The 20,818-nt window shown below is 29.6% G+C and overlaps 1 protein-coding gene across 12 annotated transcripts; it reads left to right on the top strand.

Moving 5' to 3' along the window:
- Positions 1-1,957: 1,957 nt before the first annotated feature.
- On the top strand, positions 1,958-14,289 carry LOC123209532 (probable disease resistance protein At4g27220). 12 transcript variants are annotated; one of them, XM_044627617.1, is made up of 17 exons: positions 1,959-2,940; positions 3,039-3,363; positions 4,636-6,008; positions 6,235-6,660; positions 7,047-7,601; positions 7,725-8,180; positions 8,748-9,449; positions 9,626-9,674; positions 10,288-10,438; positions 10,676-10,828; positions 10,935-11,008; positions 12,080-12,244; positions 12,977-13,125; positions 13,234-13,307; positions 13,399-13,578; positions 13,753-13,904; positions 14,012-14,289. In XM_044627617.1, exons 1-10 carry the CDS (start codon positions 2,290-2,292, stop codon positions 10,788-10,790), a joined length of 4,803 nt encoding a protein of 1,600 aa, XP_044483552.1. In that variant the 5' UTR covers positions 1,959-2,289; the 3' UTR covers positions 10,791-10,828; positions 10,935-11,008; positions 12,080-12,244; positions 12,977-13,125; positions 13,234-13,307; positions 13,399-13,578; positions 13,753-13,904; positions 14,012-14,289. The 12 variants fall into 12 exon arrangements, with proteins under 12 accessions (XP_044483553.1, XP_044483552.1, XP_044483554.1 ...); XM_044627619.1 differs by having other exon boundaries at positions 12,970-13,125; XM_044627616.1 differs by having other exon boundaries at positions 12,080-12,528.
- The last annotated feature ends 6,529 nt before the right edge of the window (positions 14,290-20,818 follow it).

Raw genomic sequence — 20,818 nt, 5'->3', positions numbered from 1 at the left:
TATAATCTTAAATTAATTTAATTTAAAATTTTTTAACTTATACCATAGTATACATTGGGATCAAACTGAATTACATTTTGTTAACATAAATATAATTTTGATAGTGACTTCTCTCCGATAATCCTAATAATTAATAAATTATTAATAGTAATGCTCGGGTATTATTATATTAAGCATAAATTATAATTGATAATAAAGTTTAGCTTTTGTAAGAGTGCTTAATAAAGCTAATGCTACTTTGCCTATTTAAATATGGCAAAAGGACTATTTCCCACCCAAAGTATGTTGATTTCTCAAATTTTCCCCTATTAACTTTGAAAATTCTATTTACCTACCCACAAATGGTTAAAATTAACAGTTTCAAAAGCAAAATTGTCATTTTATCTGTAATATCAAAAATAAACTTAAATTTGATTTTATTTCCCCTCCCCAAACCTTAAAAACTAACAATTTCCCCAACCAAAGTTTTTAAAAACAACATTTTCCCCCCAAGATTTCCAAACTTTCAATTGAATTTTTCGACGGCGTCTCTTCCTTTTGACTGTGCTCCTTCCGATCCTTCTTGGCATCATTGTTGACGAAGATGACTTGTTTTCATCTCAATGAGGATGTTGTCTTTGTCAACAACGAAGCCTAGGTGGATGGAAAGGAGTACAGTAGGAAGGAAGAGACATCGGAGAGGAAAAGACGTCATCTGGAGATTGTTGGTCGTCGTCAAAAAATTCAATCTGAAAGTTTGAAAACCTTGGGGGGGAATGCTATTTTTGAAAACTTGGGTTGGGGGAAAATAGTTAGTTTTTAGGGTTTAAGGAGGTGAATGATATAACTAACAAACTTACTTAATTTTAACCGCCCATAATGGGATAAATGAGATTTTCAAAGTTAATGGAGGAAAACTTGGGAAATCAGCATACTTTGGGGGGGAATAAGTCTTTTGGCCTTTAAATCTTCATTTTCCAGCACATTGAATTGTAAAATAATTAATTATTGAGGTCCGTGGTTTTCTACAACCCTCTTTGATAAAGTATAAGGCCAAAGGGTTGTTTTTCACGCAAAGTATCCTCTAATCTTAAATTCTCACTTTTTAATTTTGAAAATCTCATTTATCTGCCCATAAGAGGATAAAACTAATAGAACTCTAACCCTTTAAAATTTTATCTCTTTTTCCTTCCAAACCCTAAAAACTAACAATTTATTCTATAGGCTAATTTTTAAACAATAACATTTCCCCCCTAAGGTTTAGTTTTCAAACTTTGACGTCATCTCTAACGCCATTGTCAGTGGTCCCTCTCTCCTGAAGCTTCCTCTCTCTCTGACAATCTCTCTCCACTCAGTTGGATGTCCGATCGATATCAAATGAAGGTGGGGAGACCATAGGAGATGAAGAGTTTGGTCGAAAAAACGAAGCTCTTTGTCTTCCCAGAAGAAGACATCTGGGAAGACGATCATCCTTTCAAACAAAGACAAGATCTTCATCTTTATCTTTCCAAAGGAGATTTTCATCGACCGACGTTCTAGAGGAAAGGAGAGAGATTACTGAAGCATGGTGATGCATTAAGGAATTTTCATTGCCGACAATGACATTGGATTTAACGTTGGGAATTGAAAACCAAACCTTAGGGGGGAAATGTCATTTTTTAAAACTTAGCTTAGGAGGCAAACTTTAGTTTTTAGGATTTGGGAGGGGGGGAAGGAGATTAAATTTTAATTTATTTTTAATATTACAGATAAAATAACAATTTTACCATTGAAACTAACAAACTTAACTCTCCATAGATGAGTGTTTGAGTTTTTTATAGTTAAAAGGTGAAAACTTGAGATTAGAGGATACTTTGGGTGGGAATAGGTTCTTTGGCCAAAGTATAATTCCGTTCACATGGTGAGTTTCCACAGTCAATCAATTAAAGTTAAATCAATCTTCACAATCAATCAATCTCTCCTTCACTGTAATCTCTCTTCATCATCTTCCTTTTTCTTCTCTCTCAATCATTCAGAAATATTTTCACTCACAAACCTCTTTGAAACTAGTTCCCCTGTTATTTTCTCTGTTTTACTTTCTTTATTTCATAATCTTTTTGCCCTATTTCTAGTTCTTTATTTATTTCTGTTTCAATATTTCTGATTTCTTTAACCAAAAAAAAAAAAAAACTTTTTGCTTTCGGTTATTTCGGTTATTACTAGAAAGAATTATCATTTCTTGTATTTATTGTTAGTTTCTGTGTATTTTAATTATTTTCATTTGCTTTACTTCTCTTCTATGTTTTTCAAACTTTAAAAAAGTTAAAAAAAATGGTTGATGCTGCCGGGAGTGTTGGGGGTGTGGTAAGTCCTGTCCTTCAAGTTGCCGAGTGGTTGGCTGCTCCGATTTGCCGTCAATTTAAGTACTTGTTCAACTACAAGTGCAACTTTGACAATCTCCAAGAAGAAGTTGACAAGCTGAAGAATACAAGAGACGAAGTTCAGCATAAGGTTACTGATGCTGAGAGAAATGTGGAAGAGATCAAACAGAATGTTAAGGACTGGCAGAAAAAAGTGGAGAAGACCATTACTAAAGCAGAGCAGTTGATTCAAGCGAAAGCAAACAACCCTCGATGTTTCAACGGATTGTGCCGCAACTTCATCACCAGCTACAAACAAAGCAAGAAAGCATTCAAATTAAAGCAGGATGATATCGATCCACTTCTTCGGCAAGAAAAGGAATTGGGTCCTGTTTCCTATCCCACCAATCCACCGGAGATCTGGCTTAGATCTAGTGAAAATTATGTGGATTTTGAATCAAGAAACTCCACTGTGAATAATGTATGGGATGCTTTAAATGATGAGAATGTGTACATGATTGGTGTTTACGGGATGGGTGGTCTTGGGAAGACCACTCTTGTGCAGGAACTTGGTAGGAAAGCTAAGAAGGAAAAGGTCTTTGAGGAGATTGTTTTTGTTGAGGTAAAGAAACATTTAATATAAAATTGTTTATTTGTTGAGGTTTGCTTTATTTTTTAGTTCTAAAGGGGCTTTTTTTTGTTTTTTTTTTGGTTTTGCAGGTTTCAGAAATTCCTGATGTAAAAAATATTCAAACAACAATTGCAGACAACTTGGGCGTGAAATTCAAAAACGAAAGTGAAATGGCAAAGCAGTTGTATTCAAGGATGAAGGACAAGAATATCCTTCTAATTCTAGATAATATATGGGAACCTCTAGAATTTGATAATATGATAGGAATTCCTCGCGAAACTGATCGTGGAAGAAATAAACTTCTACTCACAACAAGAGATTTAGATGTGTTGGAGAAGATGGGTTCCACAAATAATTTCACGATGGGCATTTTAAATGAAGAAGATGCTTGGAACCTATTTGCCAAGATGGCAGGTATTATGAATTTTTTTTTTGTATCTTTTATTGCTTAACTCAAAAATTTTACTGTTTTTTAATTCTATGTTGTGTTTTGATGTTAATAACAAAATATTAAAGTAATTATTTGTCGCTAAAAAATAAAATTAATTATGATTTCAATTCTATATATTAGAAAAGTAAAGGTTTTAACTTAATTTAGTTAAGTGTAAGAGAATGTCCTATTGTCGAATTAGTAATTTGTTATTATATTTGTCAAATAAAAGAATTGTTATATTAAATATATGATGAATAAATAAATGAAATCATCATTCATTTATTTTCATCTTGCATCAAGCTAAAAGCTAATGAATGTATGGGTGGGAATATAAATTGAGTCTGAAAGGACAAGGCTAGGTTCCGTCTTAGATATATAGTAAAGGAACCTTTGGTCTGTGCTGTAGAATACAACTACATAAGAGTGTGGCATAATCTAATACTACAAAATTAAGCAACCTATTAGAAATGTGCACTTCTGATGTCCTGGGCTATATTGGACAATGCCATAAACCATAAACCAGTTCTCTTTGAACTTCAAACACCTATGACCACACATGGTAAAGTTGAGCATTCACTAAAAAGAGTTTGTTCTACAGAAACCATGTAGGATCTTTTGAGCAAAAAACTTCAATTAGCAACTGACGGCATGCAAGAAATCTAACAAAAGTTGCAACCAGAACACTTGTGCTAAGTGACTAAAAGATAAGCATATTAATTTATTTACATATTTCTTCATATTTAAATCTAAATCACGCACTTGCAGCATATTCAAGCGTGTAATAGGTCCGTTTTAACATTCTCACAATCATGTGTACATTGAAGTTAGTTTTTTCTCACTTTTACCCTTCATATATATATATATATATATATGTATATATATATATATGTTTTATATTTAATTATAATTTTTAAAGTTAAACTTAATTCAACCGTTTCTATTTTAAGTTCAGTTTGAGCTTACAACTCTTGAGCTCACTCAACTTACAGTCTGTCATAGTATTCTGGTCAAGTAATATCATTTTTGTAAATATATTATTATTATCCATAACACTGGGGTGTTTTTGTACTTTCTGCAAACCTTGAGGAATAAATTGTTATATTTCTGATAATTAGAATTCATTTAGATAAAAAATTTTGATTGATTTGTTTGGAAATGAGTGAAATTCAACATTTAGAACTTTTATTGTCTTTAAATCCAAAGTATAGATGTAAAATAAAAATCAATTTGTATAATCCTAGATCTCTTTGCAGGTAATGTTATTAAAACACATAGATTGCATTCTCTACCAAATGATGTATGCAAGGAATGCGGGGGTTTACCTATTATCATTTGTACAATGGCAAAAGCATTAAAAAACAAGAGTCATCCATCTGATTGGAAGGTTGCGTTGCAAGAACTGAGAGCACCTTCTCCAACAAAGTTCACCGGATTCCTTAAAAAGGATTATATGAAGATCGCATTGAGTTACAAGTATTTAAGAGATGATGAATTAAAGGAAACTTTTTTAATTGCCAGTCTATTGGAAAATAATACTTCCATATCAGATTTGCTTAGACATGTTATGTGTTTGGATATACTTGAAGGAGCTAATTTGACAATGGAAGATGCACGAAATAGACTAGATAAATTGGTCCGCGACCTTAAAGATGCTTGTTTGTTGCTTGACGGATTCAAAAGTGGACAATTTGCTATGCATGATATTGTTCGTGATGTTGCCATAACAATTGCATATGTGGATCACCATGTGTTTACAACGAGAAATGACATTGAACGAGATTGGAAGGATAGAGACAAACTCAGGAAATGCACAAAAATCTCCCTAGTTAGTAGTAGTAATATTATTAATCAACTTTGGCCTAACAATTTGGATTGTCCAAATCTTGAATATTTCTATATGACTAATATGTGCATCTCTTCTTTCGAAATCCCGAAGGACTTCTTCACAGTGATGCCAAAGCTTAAAGTGTTGAATTTGGATGGACTACAACAATTGGCATTACCATCATCAATTGATCTTTTGACAAACCTTCAAACATTGTGTTTATATGGTAGCAAAATTAAAGATGTTGCTATTATTGGAAAGCTTAGGAATCTAAAGGTCCTTAGCTTGCAACATGCTTATATTAAGGAGTTACCTACAGAAATGGGTCAATTGACTCAACTAAGGTTGTTAGATTTGAGCTGTTGTGGGCATTTGAAAGTTGTTGCTTCAAATGTGATATCAAAATTATCCAATTTGGAAGAACTTTTTTTAAAGGGATGTCCTATTCAGTGGAAGATTGAAGTACTTGAGGAATTGAAGCTCTTGTCTAACCTCACTAGTTTAGAATTGGAAATTGAAGATGAAAAGGTTTTGCCTAAAGACTTCTTTTCCAAAGAGCTTATAAGGTACAAAATGTCAGTTGAAAATTGGTTCAAACATCCAATAATTGATGAAGATGAGTATTTGAGGGTATTGAAATTGAAATTCAATCCTGCAATCTACTTGGAAGAATTATGTGGAATCAAGAATGTGGAACTCTTAGGCTTATCCCAATATTTAGATGATGAGGACAAGGACGATCTTGAGCATTCAAAATTCAATTTGCAATCCAATGAAATCACATTGCTTTTTAACAAAAAGGTTTGATTTACTATAACTTCTTGTACTTCTCTATTATATATATTCTTATTTTCCTTTAGTTTTATTTTCATTTGTTAACACATAGTTGTAGTATTCTCTCTTGCATCTTTTTTACTAGTGACTTAAATTTTCAGATTCAATTCAATTTCATTATCAAGTACTCTTCTTTCTTAATTTTTCTCATATAAGTTAATAAATATTGAAACAACAATAACTTTGATTGTAGGATATCTTTCCTGATTTAACGGTCTTGATACTGAAGGATATTATTTCTAGAAAGATTTGGCACAACCAACTTCCAACTTCCTTCTTTCAAAATTTGAAACAATTGATATTGTGGAGATGTACAAAGATAAAATATGTGTTTCCTTCTACTATTACCAAAAGCCTCCAGCAACTCCAATACCTTGAGATAATGGATTGTATTGTTTTAGAGGGAATTGTTGCTACAGAAGAAGGAACAGAAACAGCTGTCAATTTTTTCTTTCCGCAGGTAGCTAAATTGAAGCTTCATTTTCTACCAGAGTTTACAGATTTCTCTCTTGTAATACATCCTTCAGCATGGCCAAAATTGAAAGAGTTGGTAGTGATACGTTGTCATAAATTTAAGATGCTTTTTTCAGAGCCAATATCCCTGTGCTTGGACCAAAAGGTACAAGAATCCAATTTTATTCTTTTTGTTTTTTTTTTAATAAAAATTGTTTATATTATATTACATAAATTGAAACAATTGACTCAGTGGCTTCTAAGAATTTCATCCCTTTTTCTTACAGAAAAATATTAAAGGCAAAAAATAAAAATCCTCACTAATAATTAACTCAAAATACGTCTTCATAAATAATTAACAAATTTAGTAATACTAAATTATTTGTGAATAATAGGAAATTATATTTAATTTAATAATTCATTTTAATGTTGATTTTGATTTTTTTTGTTTAAAAGATCAATAAAGGTAAAATAGAGTCAGACATTAATTAAACTTTTATTTTAATAATATAATTAAAAACTTAATTGGATTTTGTTTTTATGGCTTTGTAGATCAACCATGATTTGGAGATATTTCTATTAACGGATGGTTTGGAAGCGATTGGTTGGCGGAGTCAATCTAAAGATAAAGATCTTAAAATCTCCAATTATAAGTCAGCACATATTCCATTTGGGCTATTTCAAAGATTTGAAAATCTTACATTTCTTTATGTTGACCGTTGTCATGAGTTCGTTAACTTAACAACACCTTCAATAGCTAGAAGCTTGGTGCAGTTGAGAGAATTGAAAGTATCATGTTGTCAAATGCTAGTGGAAATATTAGAAATTGAGGAAGATGCAACAACTGAAATTGTTTTTGAGAATTTAAGTAAGCTGTCATTTGAATGGATAGAAAGTCTTACATGTTTCTGCTCAGGGAATTACACTTTCAGTTTCCCATCATTGGAAGAGTTGAATATAACAAAATGTCCCTATATGAAGACCTTCTGTAGAGGAATCTTGAGCACTCCAAAGTTACAGAAAATCAATTATGACAAAATGAAAGTAGAGAATAAGGGGAATGATCTTAACAAAACCATTCAAGGATTATATAAAAGGAAAAACCATGTATGTATTCAATTAATTTAGTATAAATATTTACTTACCTTAGCAAGTTTTGTTAGTTTAGAAGTAAAAAATAATTATTTTTCAATTAGTTTATATTAAATTACTTAATAACATTTACTGCAGGACATCTCCCTTGATTTGAAGTTGTTGACATTGAAAGATGTTAATTCTACAAAGATTTGCTACAATAAACATCCAACTTCCTTTTATCAAAATTTGACACACTTGTTCTTGTGGAATTGTGGAAACATAAAATATGCGTTTCCATCTTCCATTGCCAAAAGCCTCCACCAACTCCAACAGCTAAAAATACAAAATTGCAAGGTTTTGGAGGAAATTGTTGCAAAAGAAGAAGAAGCAAATGCAGTTGTCCATTTTGTCTTTCCAAATATAACCTTATTGAAACTTCAAGATCTACCAGAACTTACAGCCTTCTACCCTGGAATATATACTATAGAAATGCCAAAGTTGAAAGAGTTAGAGGTGAAACGTTGTACCAAATACTTGAGCTTCAAAGAAAACAATGTGGATACTGAGTGTGACATTTTAGATCCAGAATCTATCTTCTTGAACAATGTGGTAAGAATCTCTTTTTTAGTTGTTTCTTGAAAAAAAAAAATTCTTTGTATATATTACATTTATTCAAAAATCTAATCATAGAATTCTTACCATCTCAATTTTTCCACGAAACAAAAATTAAGAAAAATCAATGGTTATTTGATTTGAACAAATTTACATTAGGGTCATTCAACAACTTTTGTTGAGGTAATAATAGTATTTTCTATTTTCCAAAGTAACCTCCCTATTCGTTTGGATTTTTTCTGTCATCGGTCAACTTATATAATGATTTTCATCATCTATACAAGCACAATGATTTTCATCATCTATACAAGCACATTTTCTGATTTTCTGGTTCAGATTGTGAATTGATAGGCAGAGAATACTACCAGGTAATAAATTGAATTATAATCTGTTCAGACTTATCCATGGAATTTTTAATTAATATCATTACCATTTTTCATGAATTTAATCATGTTCAGAAATACTTGTATTGATTTTTTTCTGCAATTTGTCCTTCGCAATAATTAAAGTTTCGTTATAAGGATTATTGAAAACTAACTGGATTTTGTTTTGATGGATTTGTAGATTAACCTCAATTTGGAGATATTTGACTTATATGATGGTGAGAGAAATATTAGTTGGCAAAGTCAATCTAAAACTCTTAAAATCAATAAGGATACCTCTGCAAATTTTCCACTTCGACTCCTTCAAAAATTTGAAAATGTGAGAGAGCTTCAGCTATTTTGCAGTGGTTATAGAGACACTAAGATCCTATGTGATCTCCCAGATCTTGAAGTTCTAGATGTATGGTGCTGTGAGAGATTGATGAGTGTAGTGTCATTCTTAGCTTCTTTCCAGAATCTTAAAGTTCTGAGGGTAAGTTCATGCAGCAGATTAATGAAGTTGATTACACCTTTAGAGATTAGAAGTTTGATGCAGTTGAGAGAACTGAGTATATCAAGTTGTGGAATATTGACTGAAATAGTGAAAAATGAAGGAGATGGAACAACGAATGCTAAAATTGTTTTTAACAATTTGAACAAGTTGTCATTTAAACGGTTAAAAAGTCTCATATGCTTTTGCTCTGGGAATTACTCCTTTAGCTTTCCATCATTGGAAGAGTTAATTATAGAAGATTGCCCCAATTTGGGGATTTTTTGTCAAGGAAGCTTATGCACACCAAAGTTAGACAAAGTCATTTACAAGTTTGAATATGAGAATGAGAGAGAGGTAGAGATCGGGGATAATGACTTGAATACAACTATACAACAAGAATACAAAAAACAGGTATTTATTAAATTAATTAGTTTAAATTTGAATAATTTTTAAGAATATTATATTTTTAGTGTTAATTATAATTAATCGTGTTTTTAACAATGTTGATATATTATGATCATTTAAAGTCTGAAAGTAGCATTAATTTTCTTCACTTATTGTTTAAATTTATGTACCGTTCTTTACAGAATGAGAAAGATTTCCGTCCCGATGGTAGCAAACTGCAAAAGTCAAATGGTAAGTGTGTGGTGTTAGATAAGTTAACATTTCAAAAGAATATATAAGGTTAACTATGATATTAATTATAACAGAAAGGAACTATTTTATATGTTATGAGGACAAAATCTGCCTTTGTGGCTTCATTTTACAGAGCCATAACAACCTTCTGTTGTCTATAAACCTTTCAAAATCGTTGACTGTTGTTTGTAAACATTTCTTCTTGAACTTATTTCAAAAGAATATATACGTTGCCTTCAGAAGTTCAATTGATTAAAAAAGTATGAATCACTATTTCCCACCCAAACTTTGCTTTTCCACTTTTTAAGTTAGAAAATTTAATTTTCCCACTTATATGCCTTCAAATGCAACAACTCCTGAAGCCTTGCTTTTGATCCCGCCAGCACAAGCCCCTACTTCAGTGTCTCCCATGTTTGAATTCTCAAATATGGCAATTTCCTTTCATTTACTAATTTTGCACTTGTTTAATTATCATTGTTTTTCCACACTAACAGAAGTTTAATGTCACTATAGAAGATTCTTCAGACTTTTGTCGTCATCAGAACTCTATCACTACCCAATGTTGATCAATGATCATGTTTGTTATTAAATTTTGTTGTTGTTGATGTAAAAGTGATCAAGGAGCGAGTCGAACGGAGGATTCTCAGACCTAAAGGAAGTATCTTCAAGAGGAGAAGAGGACTGGAGAGCAGCAATAGATGTCCTTCGAGGAACAAGCTCCGTCTCTTCAAAGAAAAATCTCGTCTTCTCAAAGAAAGTTTCAGGCAAAACGATACCCCATTATAACTTCACCCTTTCTCTTTTTCATCTTTCTTTCTTTAAGTCATAAAACGCCCTCTCTTTACAGTAAATGTTCTGCTTTTAACGTCTTGATTTCCTAATTTACTCAGTTCTACTTCTGTTCTCTTCAGCTATTTTACTTCTCTATAGTATTTGTGTGCTATCTTAGTTTAATTTCCTGATATACTCAATTTTGTCTCTGTTTTCTTCACGGGTAATAGGGGACAAGTTTCCTTCAATGGTCATTGGTTGGATGAGTTTGTTCCACAGAAAACGTCAGCTTATATAAGCCAAGAAGATTTGCATATTGCTGTGATGACAGAGGGAAACACTTGAATTTACTGCCCAATGTCTTGGTGTTGGAAACCGAGGAAGTAGGCTTCCTTAAATTTAATTCAATGAAGTTTTAATCATAGCCATCTAATCAATTCTCATGAGTAGTTGATAGGTACAGAGCTATTTTTGTTTTTGCTTGTGCAGATATGATGATGGAAGTCAGTAAAAGAGAGGAGACAGGCACTGTTCCGGATCCAGATGTAGATACTTACACGAAGGTATCTTCAGCTTACTTATCTTGTTTATATCAGATGTATTGTTCTATATGCAGTTGCTACATGTATGAAATATTCTTGTTTATATTCATGCAGTTGCTACTGTAGAGGTGAGATGTTAGGATTTGAGTGTGGAAGCTGATTGTGAGATTGTTAACAGAAAGCCCGTCACAACTCTATGGAATTCTCTTATACATTGGCTTCTGTCCATTTTCTGGCTGTAAATGATATTTAAGATTTTGTTACAGAGAGCTTTAATTAGTCCTTGCCTTATATTTTTCATTGTTGAAAGTTCTTTAAGATGCAGCTTACTTGTAGTTTTGAATGATTTCATTGGTTAGTTGAAATTGAAACATTGTTTTTATAGGTCCTCCTAGGGCTTATAGGTTCACAGTCAAATCAAGTTCAGATAACCATTATTAAAGATATTAGTGGCATCATTAAGCCTGGAAAGTAATATGAAAAGATTTAATGTTAGTAAAATTAACTCCATTTATGAATTGACATTATCTGTTCTCAGTCAACCATCCTGATCTTCCATTATATATGTAGCTGAATTGTCCTTTTGGAATTCTAATGGTTTGCTGTAAATTGATGTTACCTTTTAACTTATAGAGGATACATTGATCTTTCTGATTCTATCTTGTGCTTCTTGACTTCTGAGAAGGCCTTTTGACAGTAAACTTTTTTGTAAGAAAATAATTTCTTATCCATTGAATAATTCATATATTTAAGCACAGGTAACTTTCAAATTATTTTTTTCTTGTCAGAACCAGTATGTTTGGATCACACTATCGTGTTTTATATCCTCTTGGTGGAATTTGTACATTATTTAATGGAAATGCCTTACACTCTAGTTTCTTAGCAAAAATTTTACTTGTGAAACCAAGTATGTTTGTAAGCGATAATTTAACAATTTGTTGTTTCACTTTGAGATGGTCTATTAGAGCTGTCTTAATTCCGTTTGGCCTCAGAATATGATGTGGAAAGCCTCTTTTCTGCTAGAATTTTTGTGAAGAAAAATTTAAAAGGCTTCTGAGGAATGTGTACTTAAGTGTGCTTGAATTATTGCAGGATGATTCAACTGCTTGGTCTCCAAGTTGCAGGAAGACCACACTTTTAAAGGCTCTCTGTTAGGAACCTGGTTATTTTCCTATGATTCTGACGCGGCTACCGCCCAATTTGCAATTCCAGTGATTTTCCAACCTCCCTCTCAACTCTGCTTCTCACAAACACCAGGTTCTTCCCTCTCCACAAAATAAGAAGAGAATGAGTGTTTTTTTTTTCTTTCTACCCAGACTCAAATTGACAAATCACAAGGGTTCAAACAATCCAACAATGGAACTATAAACAAAGAAAAAACAACAAAAAGTATGAAATGAAACTCATCATCTGTATTACTCATCTGTGGTCCCCTCGTGTGATGATGCCCTGCACTTTCTCTCACGCCACTTATGGTAGACCTCCCAGACTGATGTTGCTGTTCTAACAGTCTATCAGGAACTCCTTACAAATCTCCAAAGGTTTCAGAATTTCTTTGTACCTCAGCATCATTTTAAATACGAGTATCAGTCATATGCATGAATCTATAACTGTATATTCAACTTGTTTAAACATGATAGCATCATAAAAAAAAAGCTCAAGGCATCACAAGTACACTTCTTTGATAGGTTTCCTAATTTTCTAGTGTTTGATTATACCTCTTCTACTGTACTGTTGTATTCTGCTGCACAAACCAAAGATTTCTCTCCTATATATTGAAGAGAGAATATCAAGTCTATTTGTAGTCATATGTTTATTTACTTTTAGCTATATGCAAGATAAAACAGTTTCAGTTATCTTAGTTCGGTTTCCTTATTTACATAGTTTTGCTTCTATTTTCTTCAGCTAATTTACTTCTCTATGGTGTGCTATCATAGTTTGCTTTCCGAATGTATTCAGTTTTGCTTCTGCTTTCTTCAAAGGTAACAGGGGAAAAGTTTCCTACAATGGTTACCGGTTGGATGAGTTTGTTCCCCAGAAAACACAAGCTCATATAAGCTAAGAGGATCTGCATATTGCTAAAATGACTGAGGGAAACACTTGAATTTGCTGCCCAATTGGTTTTGGAAACTGAGGAAGTAGGCTTCCTTAGATTTAATTCAATGAAGTTTTAATCATAGCCACCTTATCAATTCCCATGAGTTGTTGGTATGTTCAGAGCTTTTTTTTTTTTTCTGCCTATACAGATATGATGATGGAAGTCAGTAAAAGAGAGGAGTCAGGAATTGTTCCGAATGTAGACGTAGATACTTTCATGAAGGTATCTTCATTACGTTTGATGTCTTGTTTATATCTGATGTTTTGTTCTATATGTTGTTGCTACATGTGTGAAATATCCATGGCAATGGTAGTTATTACAGCCAATTTCAAGCAAAGGACCAAAAACAACCCTTCAAACAGATCATGTTTTAACTGTCTTCAGACATCCCAGGTCCTTGAACCTGATATTTTTGGTGACACAATGGTGGGAGATGAGAGAGATGAGATGAGAAGAGGTATCTCTGGAGGTCAAAAGAGGAGACTGAGTACTGGTAATTTTTTATAAATGCATCTGTTCCACTTGTTAGTAATGTTTATAGTAGAGATGATTGAAAGGAATAGATGCCTGCAGCAATTTATTTATGGATGAAATATGAAATGGTTTAGACCGTTCAACTGCATATCAGATTATTGCTTATCTACAGTAGCTGATGCATGTCTGTTAGGTGTCTCCTTCCTTGGTGGCTATCGGCGATATGACTCCAGTGGAGTCTGCTCTAGTAACCGGCTGCACGGCTGCAGTTACCAATCAATTTGAACTGAGCCATAACAACCATATGCGCCCTCTCCCTTCTGTAACCGTTTCAAAATCATTGAGGTACTTCTAGTTCTATTGCTGGCATTTAGGTCATTTTCATCGTTTCAAATACTTATCAACAAAACTAATAAAACAAAAGTATGATTTTTTTTTTTTTAATTTCACAGATGAGATTGGCAACTTGTTACTGAATTTGTTACCAACAATTGGAAAAATTAGTGTCAAATGATGTCAGTGACACTTCAAGTAGATAACAAGTTGAAAATTGGTGTCATTTTTGTTTGAACTCTGGGCAACAAGTGGGACGCAATGTGATCTGAGGAAATTTTTGCCGAGGATGTATATGATGTTATAGTTTTAAATCGTGATTTGCTTGAAATGTTGTTTGAAATTGTGAATTTTGTGTTTCATTTGCATCAGTTTCAGCCAGAGGATTAGAGGGCCATCTTCCATCTCCTGTTTCTGCTTTTATATATCTTTCATATTATTTATTTATTTATTTATTTATATTCACTGAATGTGAATTATATGGGTTTAATTTGTATTTAGCTTAGATTGTGTTGGTAATAAACCAATCTCTACACGTGGCCAATATTAGCAATTTTTAACATAGTTCGGCTAAGTTCAACATGCCATACATCAATGGACCAAATCCAACAAATAAAATCCACTAAACAATTCAATTAGAAGCTGAAATTAATAACACTTAATGTTCAGTTAGCATTTAAGGCTAAGTTTTAGTAATTGGATGGCGAGACAGACATTGCATAAAGTTCTGATTTCAGTGCAAGTGTTAATTTTCCGGTGGTTGCTATTTGTGCCTTTGTGAGTGATTTTTCATACGAAATCAGATAATTCCTAAGTCAGCAATACTCTGAATCCAATAACTTCGAATCAACATATCACATCTTGATTATCATTCCACTTTGCATATATACAACACATGACCAATATAGTCTTTCCGAACAAAACATGATTAACTTTATATTTGTGCACCATATGAACTATACATATTCATACTGGATTCGTCCATGAAATCTTAGATAAAAAAAATTATATCATACATTAGCACAATCATACAATAGGTCATTGACTATATTACCATAACTATATAACTTATTATAATTGGTCATGTTCAAAAAATAATTTATTAATTGTTAATTTATACTAATATCATAGTGACATGACAATTAATATTAGCTTTGTTTACCTCCTCAACAATCAAAAAGATTTTTTCATATTTTAAGTTAAGATATTTTCATTTTTATGGTTGGAAGAGTAGTCTCCATCATGTGATTATCTGAAAGATGTAAATAAGTTTATAAGGTATGAAATACGAAAAAAGTAAGGAAGAAAGATTACATTTATGACAGAGAAAATTACCAAAAAAAGAAAATTACAGTGGAAGCCGACCATGTAAGGACGAAGATAGATGAGAGTCATTCAAAATCTTTCTACAGAAAATTTTCTATTCTAACCCTTCAACAATTAAGGAAGATTTTTTTATATATATTTTTTCAATCAAAATATTTTTATTTTAACTTTTAAAGATGTTTTTTTCTCAATTAATTATCTTTTAATAATATTTTATATATATACATATAAATAAATTATATAAACTTATTTTCATAACTTAATGTCAATAAATAATTATAAAATAAAAATAATTGCATCATTTAATTAAAAATTATCGTCTTAATTTATATAAGTAAATTTATTTAATCTATATAAAAACTAAGTTTTATTCTTTATTTATTTTCCACCTCAAATTAATTGAATTTGGTGAAATTTTCTTTTCCTGTTAATCTGATATTCACTTTTTAGTTGAAAACCATGTATTCAAACTTAGTCAAATTTTTATTTCATTGGTTTTCTTGTAAATTACAAGTTAAATAAAAAGTAATTCTCTTTAAGTTTATTAAATAAAATTAAAGATAATTTGAATTTATTTTAAATACAAATGATATAATTTGTCTTTAAAAGGTTATTTAAGTGAAAATAAAAAAGTTTTAGAGATAATAGGACATATGTTATATTTATTACAAAATAGATGAAAGAAAAATATAGCCCTCAAAATCTTAAGAAAAAAATTTTAAATCTTTCAACACAAAAATTTTTATTGTCCTTTTTTTTTTTAAATTTTCTTCAATATATTTGAAGAGTATAATTATTGTTGTAATAGAAGTGTTCATAAATTAAAAAAAAAATGATTAATTATATTTTAGTCAAATTAAATTTAAATATAAATTAATTTAAATTTAGTTTGAATTTATAATAATTAATTTGAAATGAAATTTTCTTAAATTGATTAAAAATATTATTAAAGAATACCAACAAATAAATAATATTATTAATAAAATAAATAACATCAATAATAAATAAATTTATTGATAAAATAAAAAATATTCTTAAATATAATTTTAAATTCACCTCAAAATTAAATTGATGAATGAGTCAAATTGAGTTAGTTAAAGTTTTTTTATTTATAATATTTTTGTTTCGTGTTGTTGGTTTTACTAATAAAAAAGGGTGAGCTAAAATGATAACAATTTGAAAAAGTAGATACAAAACTAAGACTTGGAATAATTAGACCAAGTGTAAGTCTTTCTTCAGTGTCATAACTTACATTATCATTCACAATTCACTCTTTGGTTGGACCCTCCTCACACAAACAGCTACGAAAATCGTGCACTTTGAATTAAATTTTTTCTAATTAATTTTCTTATAAATTAGGAGTTTGAATAAAAAATTGAATAAAATTAATTTTAGTGATGCTGTTTTGTAAATAGTAGACAAAATTAAAGAATTATAAATTTAAAAAATTACTGTTTTTAAAATAATTTAACAAACAGTTTATGGAATTGTAATTTAGTACTGATCAGATATGAAAGTAAGAAAAAGCAAGGTTAAGAAAATGAGTTAATCAAATATTAATTTGAAGAGTAAAGTCAATGTCATGCGACTGCTTCCTAGAAGATATAAATGAGTTTATGAAACATGAAATTAGAAAAAGTAGAAAAGAATGATTATAATGGAGACCCACTATGTGAATATGAAAATGAATGAGATTATAATTTAGTTTCCAAAATTTAAAACTTTATTCTGTCTTCTCGCTCTGAAAAGGAAGAGAAAAACATTTCTACATGAAATTTCATGTTTTATCTTCATAACAATCATGAAAGATTTTTCCATATTTTCAATCGAGATTTTTTCATTTTTACAATTCAAAGAGTACGAAGTATTATATATATAAATAATAATATATTATTATAAAATTAAATAATTTTAAATTAAAGATAAAATAATATTTAATTATATGATCATATATTATTATTTATATATAAAGTTGTATATATTATTTATACATATAATTTTATTATTTTAAATATATAAATAAATATAGATGTATATAGTGATTAGATATCCAGAAAATTTATTCTCTTCCAAGATTTGTTATATTGTTAACTCTCACCCGTTAATTTTAAAAAATTCAGACTAATACCTGTCAACTATTACTATTAGTGAAATTTGTTAGTGATAAGAGTTACTCAGTAACATTAAACAAATAAAATTTATTAGCTTTCCAAACATAGTTTTGAAAACTGAAATTTTCTTCTAGTTAGGTTTTTTTTTTGGTTGTTTACAGCCATCTATTAACTTACACTCTGACATCTGTATTCTCTATTTCCGTTAACCATTTTTCTCCATCCGAAGTTGTAATTAACATCTTTTGATACCCAACTACATTATTTTTATCAGCAATATTATGTTTATATATTTCTTATATATAATTTAGATACATAAATAATATATAATCATGAAATTGAATATTACTTTATTTTTAATTCAAAACTATCTAATCAAATAATAACACATAATCTATATAACTAAATTATATATAAAAAATATATAAAAATAATTTTATTTTATTTTTATTTCTATAGTAACACTCACAAATTTATTTTCTTCAATGCCTTGTGTTTGTGATGAACACATTACAGTTTATAGATAAGTAGAGTGGCTCTGCCCCAACAAGGCAAAGACTTCGTTGATCTAATGAACATTCCACAGGAAGAGGAGGAAGACCACGATAGCTGTTTTCAGCCTATTTGTGGCAAATTGTCTCAATCGTTGAATTCTGATTAAGGATGGTGAGCGAAGAACAGTACACTAGCAACAGAGACTTTATTATCAATTGACTTTGGATGCTATCAGGATGATGACAAAATCATGTAAAAGATTTAGCGTGAGATTGTTGCAGGGATTTTGTCATTGATAACTGTTGTACAAATGTTATCAGTGACTTTACATAAAGTTCTGATTTCAGTGCAAGTGTTAATTTTCTGGTGGTCTATTCGCGCCTTTGAGAGTGATTTTCCATACGAAAGCAGACAATTCCTGAGCCAGTGGTACTTTTGAATCCAATAACTTTGAATCAACATATCACATTTTGATTATCATTCCACTTTGCATACATATGATACATTATCAGTATAGTCTTTTCAAACAAAATATGACTAACACTGTATTTGTATACCATATGAATTATATGTACTTATATTAGATTTGATTATGAAATCTTAGATAAAAAATATTACATCGCATACTAATACAATCATATAATAAGTTATTGACTATATTATCATAATTATATGACTTATGGTAATTGATCAAATTTGAAAAATAATTCATTAATTGTTAATCTATACTAATCTTATAGTGATATGACAATTAATATTAACTTTGTTTACCTCCTCAGCAATAAAAAAGATTTTTTCACATTTTGAGTCCAAACATTTTCATCTTTATGGTTGGTAGAGTAGTCTCTATCATGTGACAACTCCCTGAAAGATACAAATAAGTTTATGAGATATGAAATAAATAAAAAAACAAAGAAAAAAATTACATTTATAGCGAAGAAAATTACAATGGAGACTCATCATATGAAGATGAAGATGAATGAGAGTTATTCAAAATCTTTTTATGGAAAATTTTTCTATTTTAACCCTTTTATATATATATATATATATATATATATATATATATATATATATATATATATATATATATATATATATATATATATATATATATATATATATATATCAATCAAGATATTTTTATTTTAACTTTCGAATATGCTTTTTTTTTCCCTTAATTAATTATTTTTTAATAATATTATATGTATATACATAAAAAAAAAAATATAAACTTATTTTTTATAACTTAATATCACTCATTTCCACCTCAAATTAATGAGGCGAGTGATCAAATCAATTAAATTTAATGAAACTTTTATTTTAATTCACTTTTTATTCAGAAACCATCACTTATCCAAATTTAGCCAAATTTTTATCTCATTAATTTTCATGTAAATTACAAGTAAAATAAAAAGTAATTCTATTTAAGTTTATTGAATAAAATTAAAGATAATTTAATTTTAATTTAAATAAAAATGATATAGTTTGTCTTAAAAAGGTTATTTAAGTGAAAATAAAAAGACTTTAGGGATAATGGGTTATATATTATATTTATTACAATGGAGATCCGAAGATCAAAGATGGATGAAGGTAAAATATAGCCTCCAAAATCTTAAGAAAAAAATTTTTAATCTTTCAACACAAAATTATTTGATTGTACTTTTTTTAAAAATATTTTCTATCAATATATTTGAAGAGTATAAATTTAAAAAAAACCATTAAAATTATATTTGAGTTAAATTAAATTTAAATATAAATTAATTTAAATTTAATTTGAATTAATAATAGTTAATTTGAAATTAAATTTTTTTAAATTGATTTAAAATATTATTAAAGAATATCAACAAATAAATAATATTATTAATAAAATAAATAACATCAATAATATTATTAAATGTAATTTTAAATTAAACTTAAATTAAAATTTTATTTTAAATTCAACTCAAAATTAAATTGATTGATGAGTCAAATTGAGTTAGCTAAAGTTTTTTTATTTATGATATTTTTGTGTCATATTGTTCGTTTTACTAATGGAAAAGGGATTAGACTAAAATGATAACAATTTTAAAAAGTAGGTACAAAAATAAGACTTGAAATAATTGAACCAAATATAAGTCTTTCTCTAGAGTTTAAAAAATGTCTTGTCAATGTCTTTTTTTTTTTTTGTGAATGATAACTTTTGGTGGAACCCACACACAAACAGGTATGGAAATCATGCATTCTTAATTAAAATTTTTCTAACTGATTTTCTTATAAATTAGGAATCTAAATAAAAAATTGAATAAGATTGATCTTATTGATACCATTTCACAAATAATAGGCAAAAACAAATAATTGTAAATTTAAAAATTTACTCTTCAAATTAATATTTAAATTATAACCTTCCATAAGATTAGGTGTGTTCACAAATAATGCCATAATTGAAAGGAATGTTGCACTAAATAAATAAATTAAACATTCAAGAATTGGGTGTTATTCATTTTCATCACTAGCCCCATTCACATGTGTCCTTGTTCTCCTCTGTATTACAATGAAAGGTTGGGCCCATATGTGGTAACCTTTTTCATGTACAATTTAACTGTGCCCCACATGGTAGATGGTCTTTGAAATGATTAAGATAAATGCTCACATCAATTGTTAGCCCAATAAAACTATGTTCGACATAATTTTTGAGTATACAAATAATATATTATAATATGATTAAATAATTTTAAATATTTAAAATATATACACATAATATATATAGATACCATCAGGGGAAGCAAATACAACATTTTTGTGAACATTACAAAAACGATTTTATGTTTAAAAATTGTAATGATTCAGAACTCAATGATAAAAGGGGGGAGGCAGCAAGATTTGACAATGTAAATGCAGCGCCGTTCAACACATGGAATGGAATTTGGCCCCAATTCAATCATTCACTTTTAAATCATGTTTTAACTATTGCCTTTAGACGTTGGCATTTGTAGGTTTTAAATTGGTTAACCCGTC

Source organism: Mangifera indica, chromosome 2 (assembly GCF_011075055.1).
Source record: "Mangifera indica cultivar Alphonso chromosome 2, CATAS_Mindica_2.1, whole genome shotgun sequence".
NCBI lineage: Eukaryota > Viridiplantae > Streptophyta > Magnoliopsida > Sapindales > Anacardiaceae > Mangifera > Mangifera indica.
The sequence above is the reverse complement of the archived record's forward strand: the minus strand, read 5'-3'. Positions and strand labels throughout refer to the sequence as shown.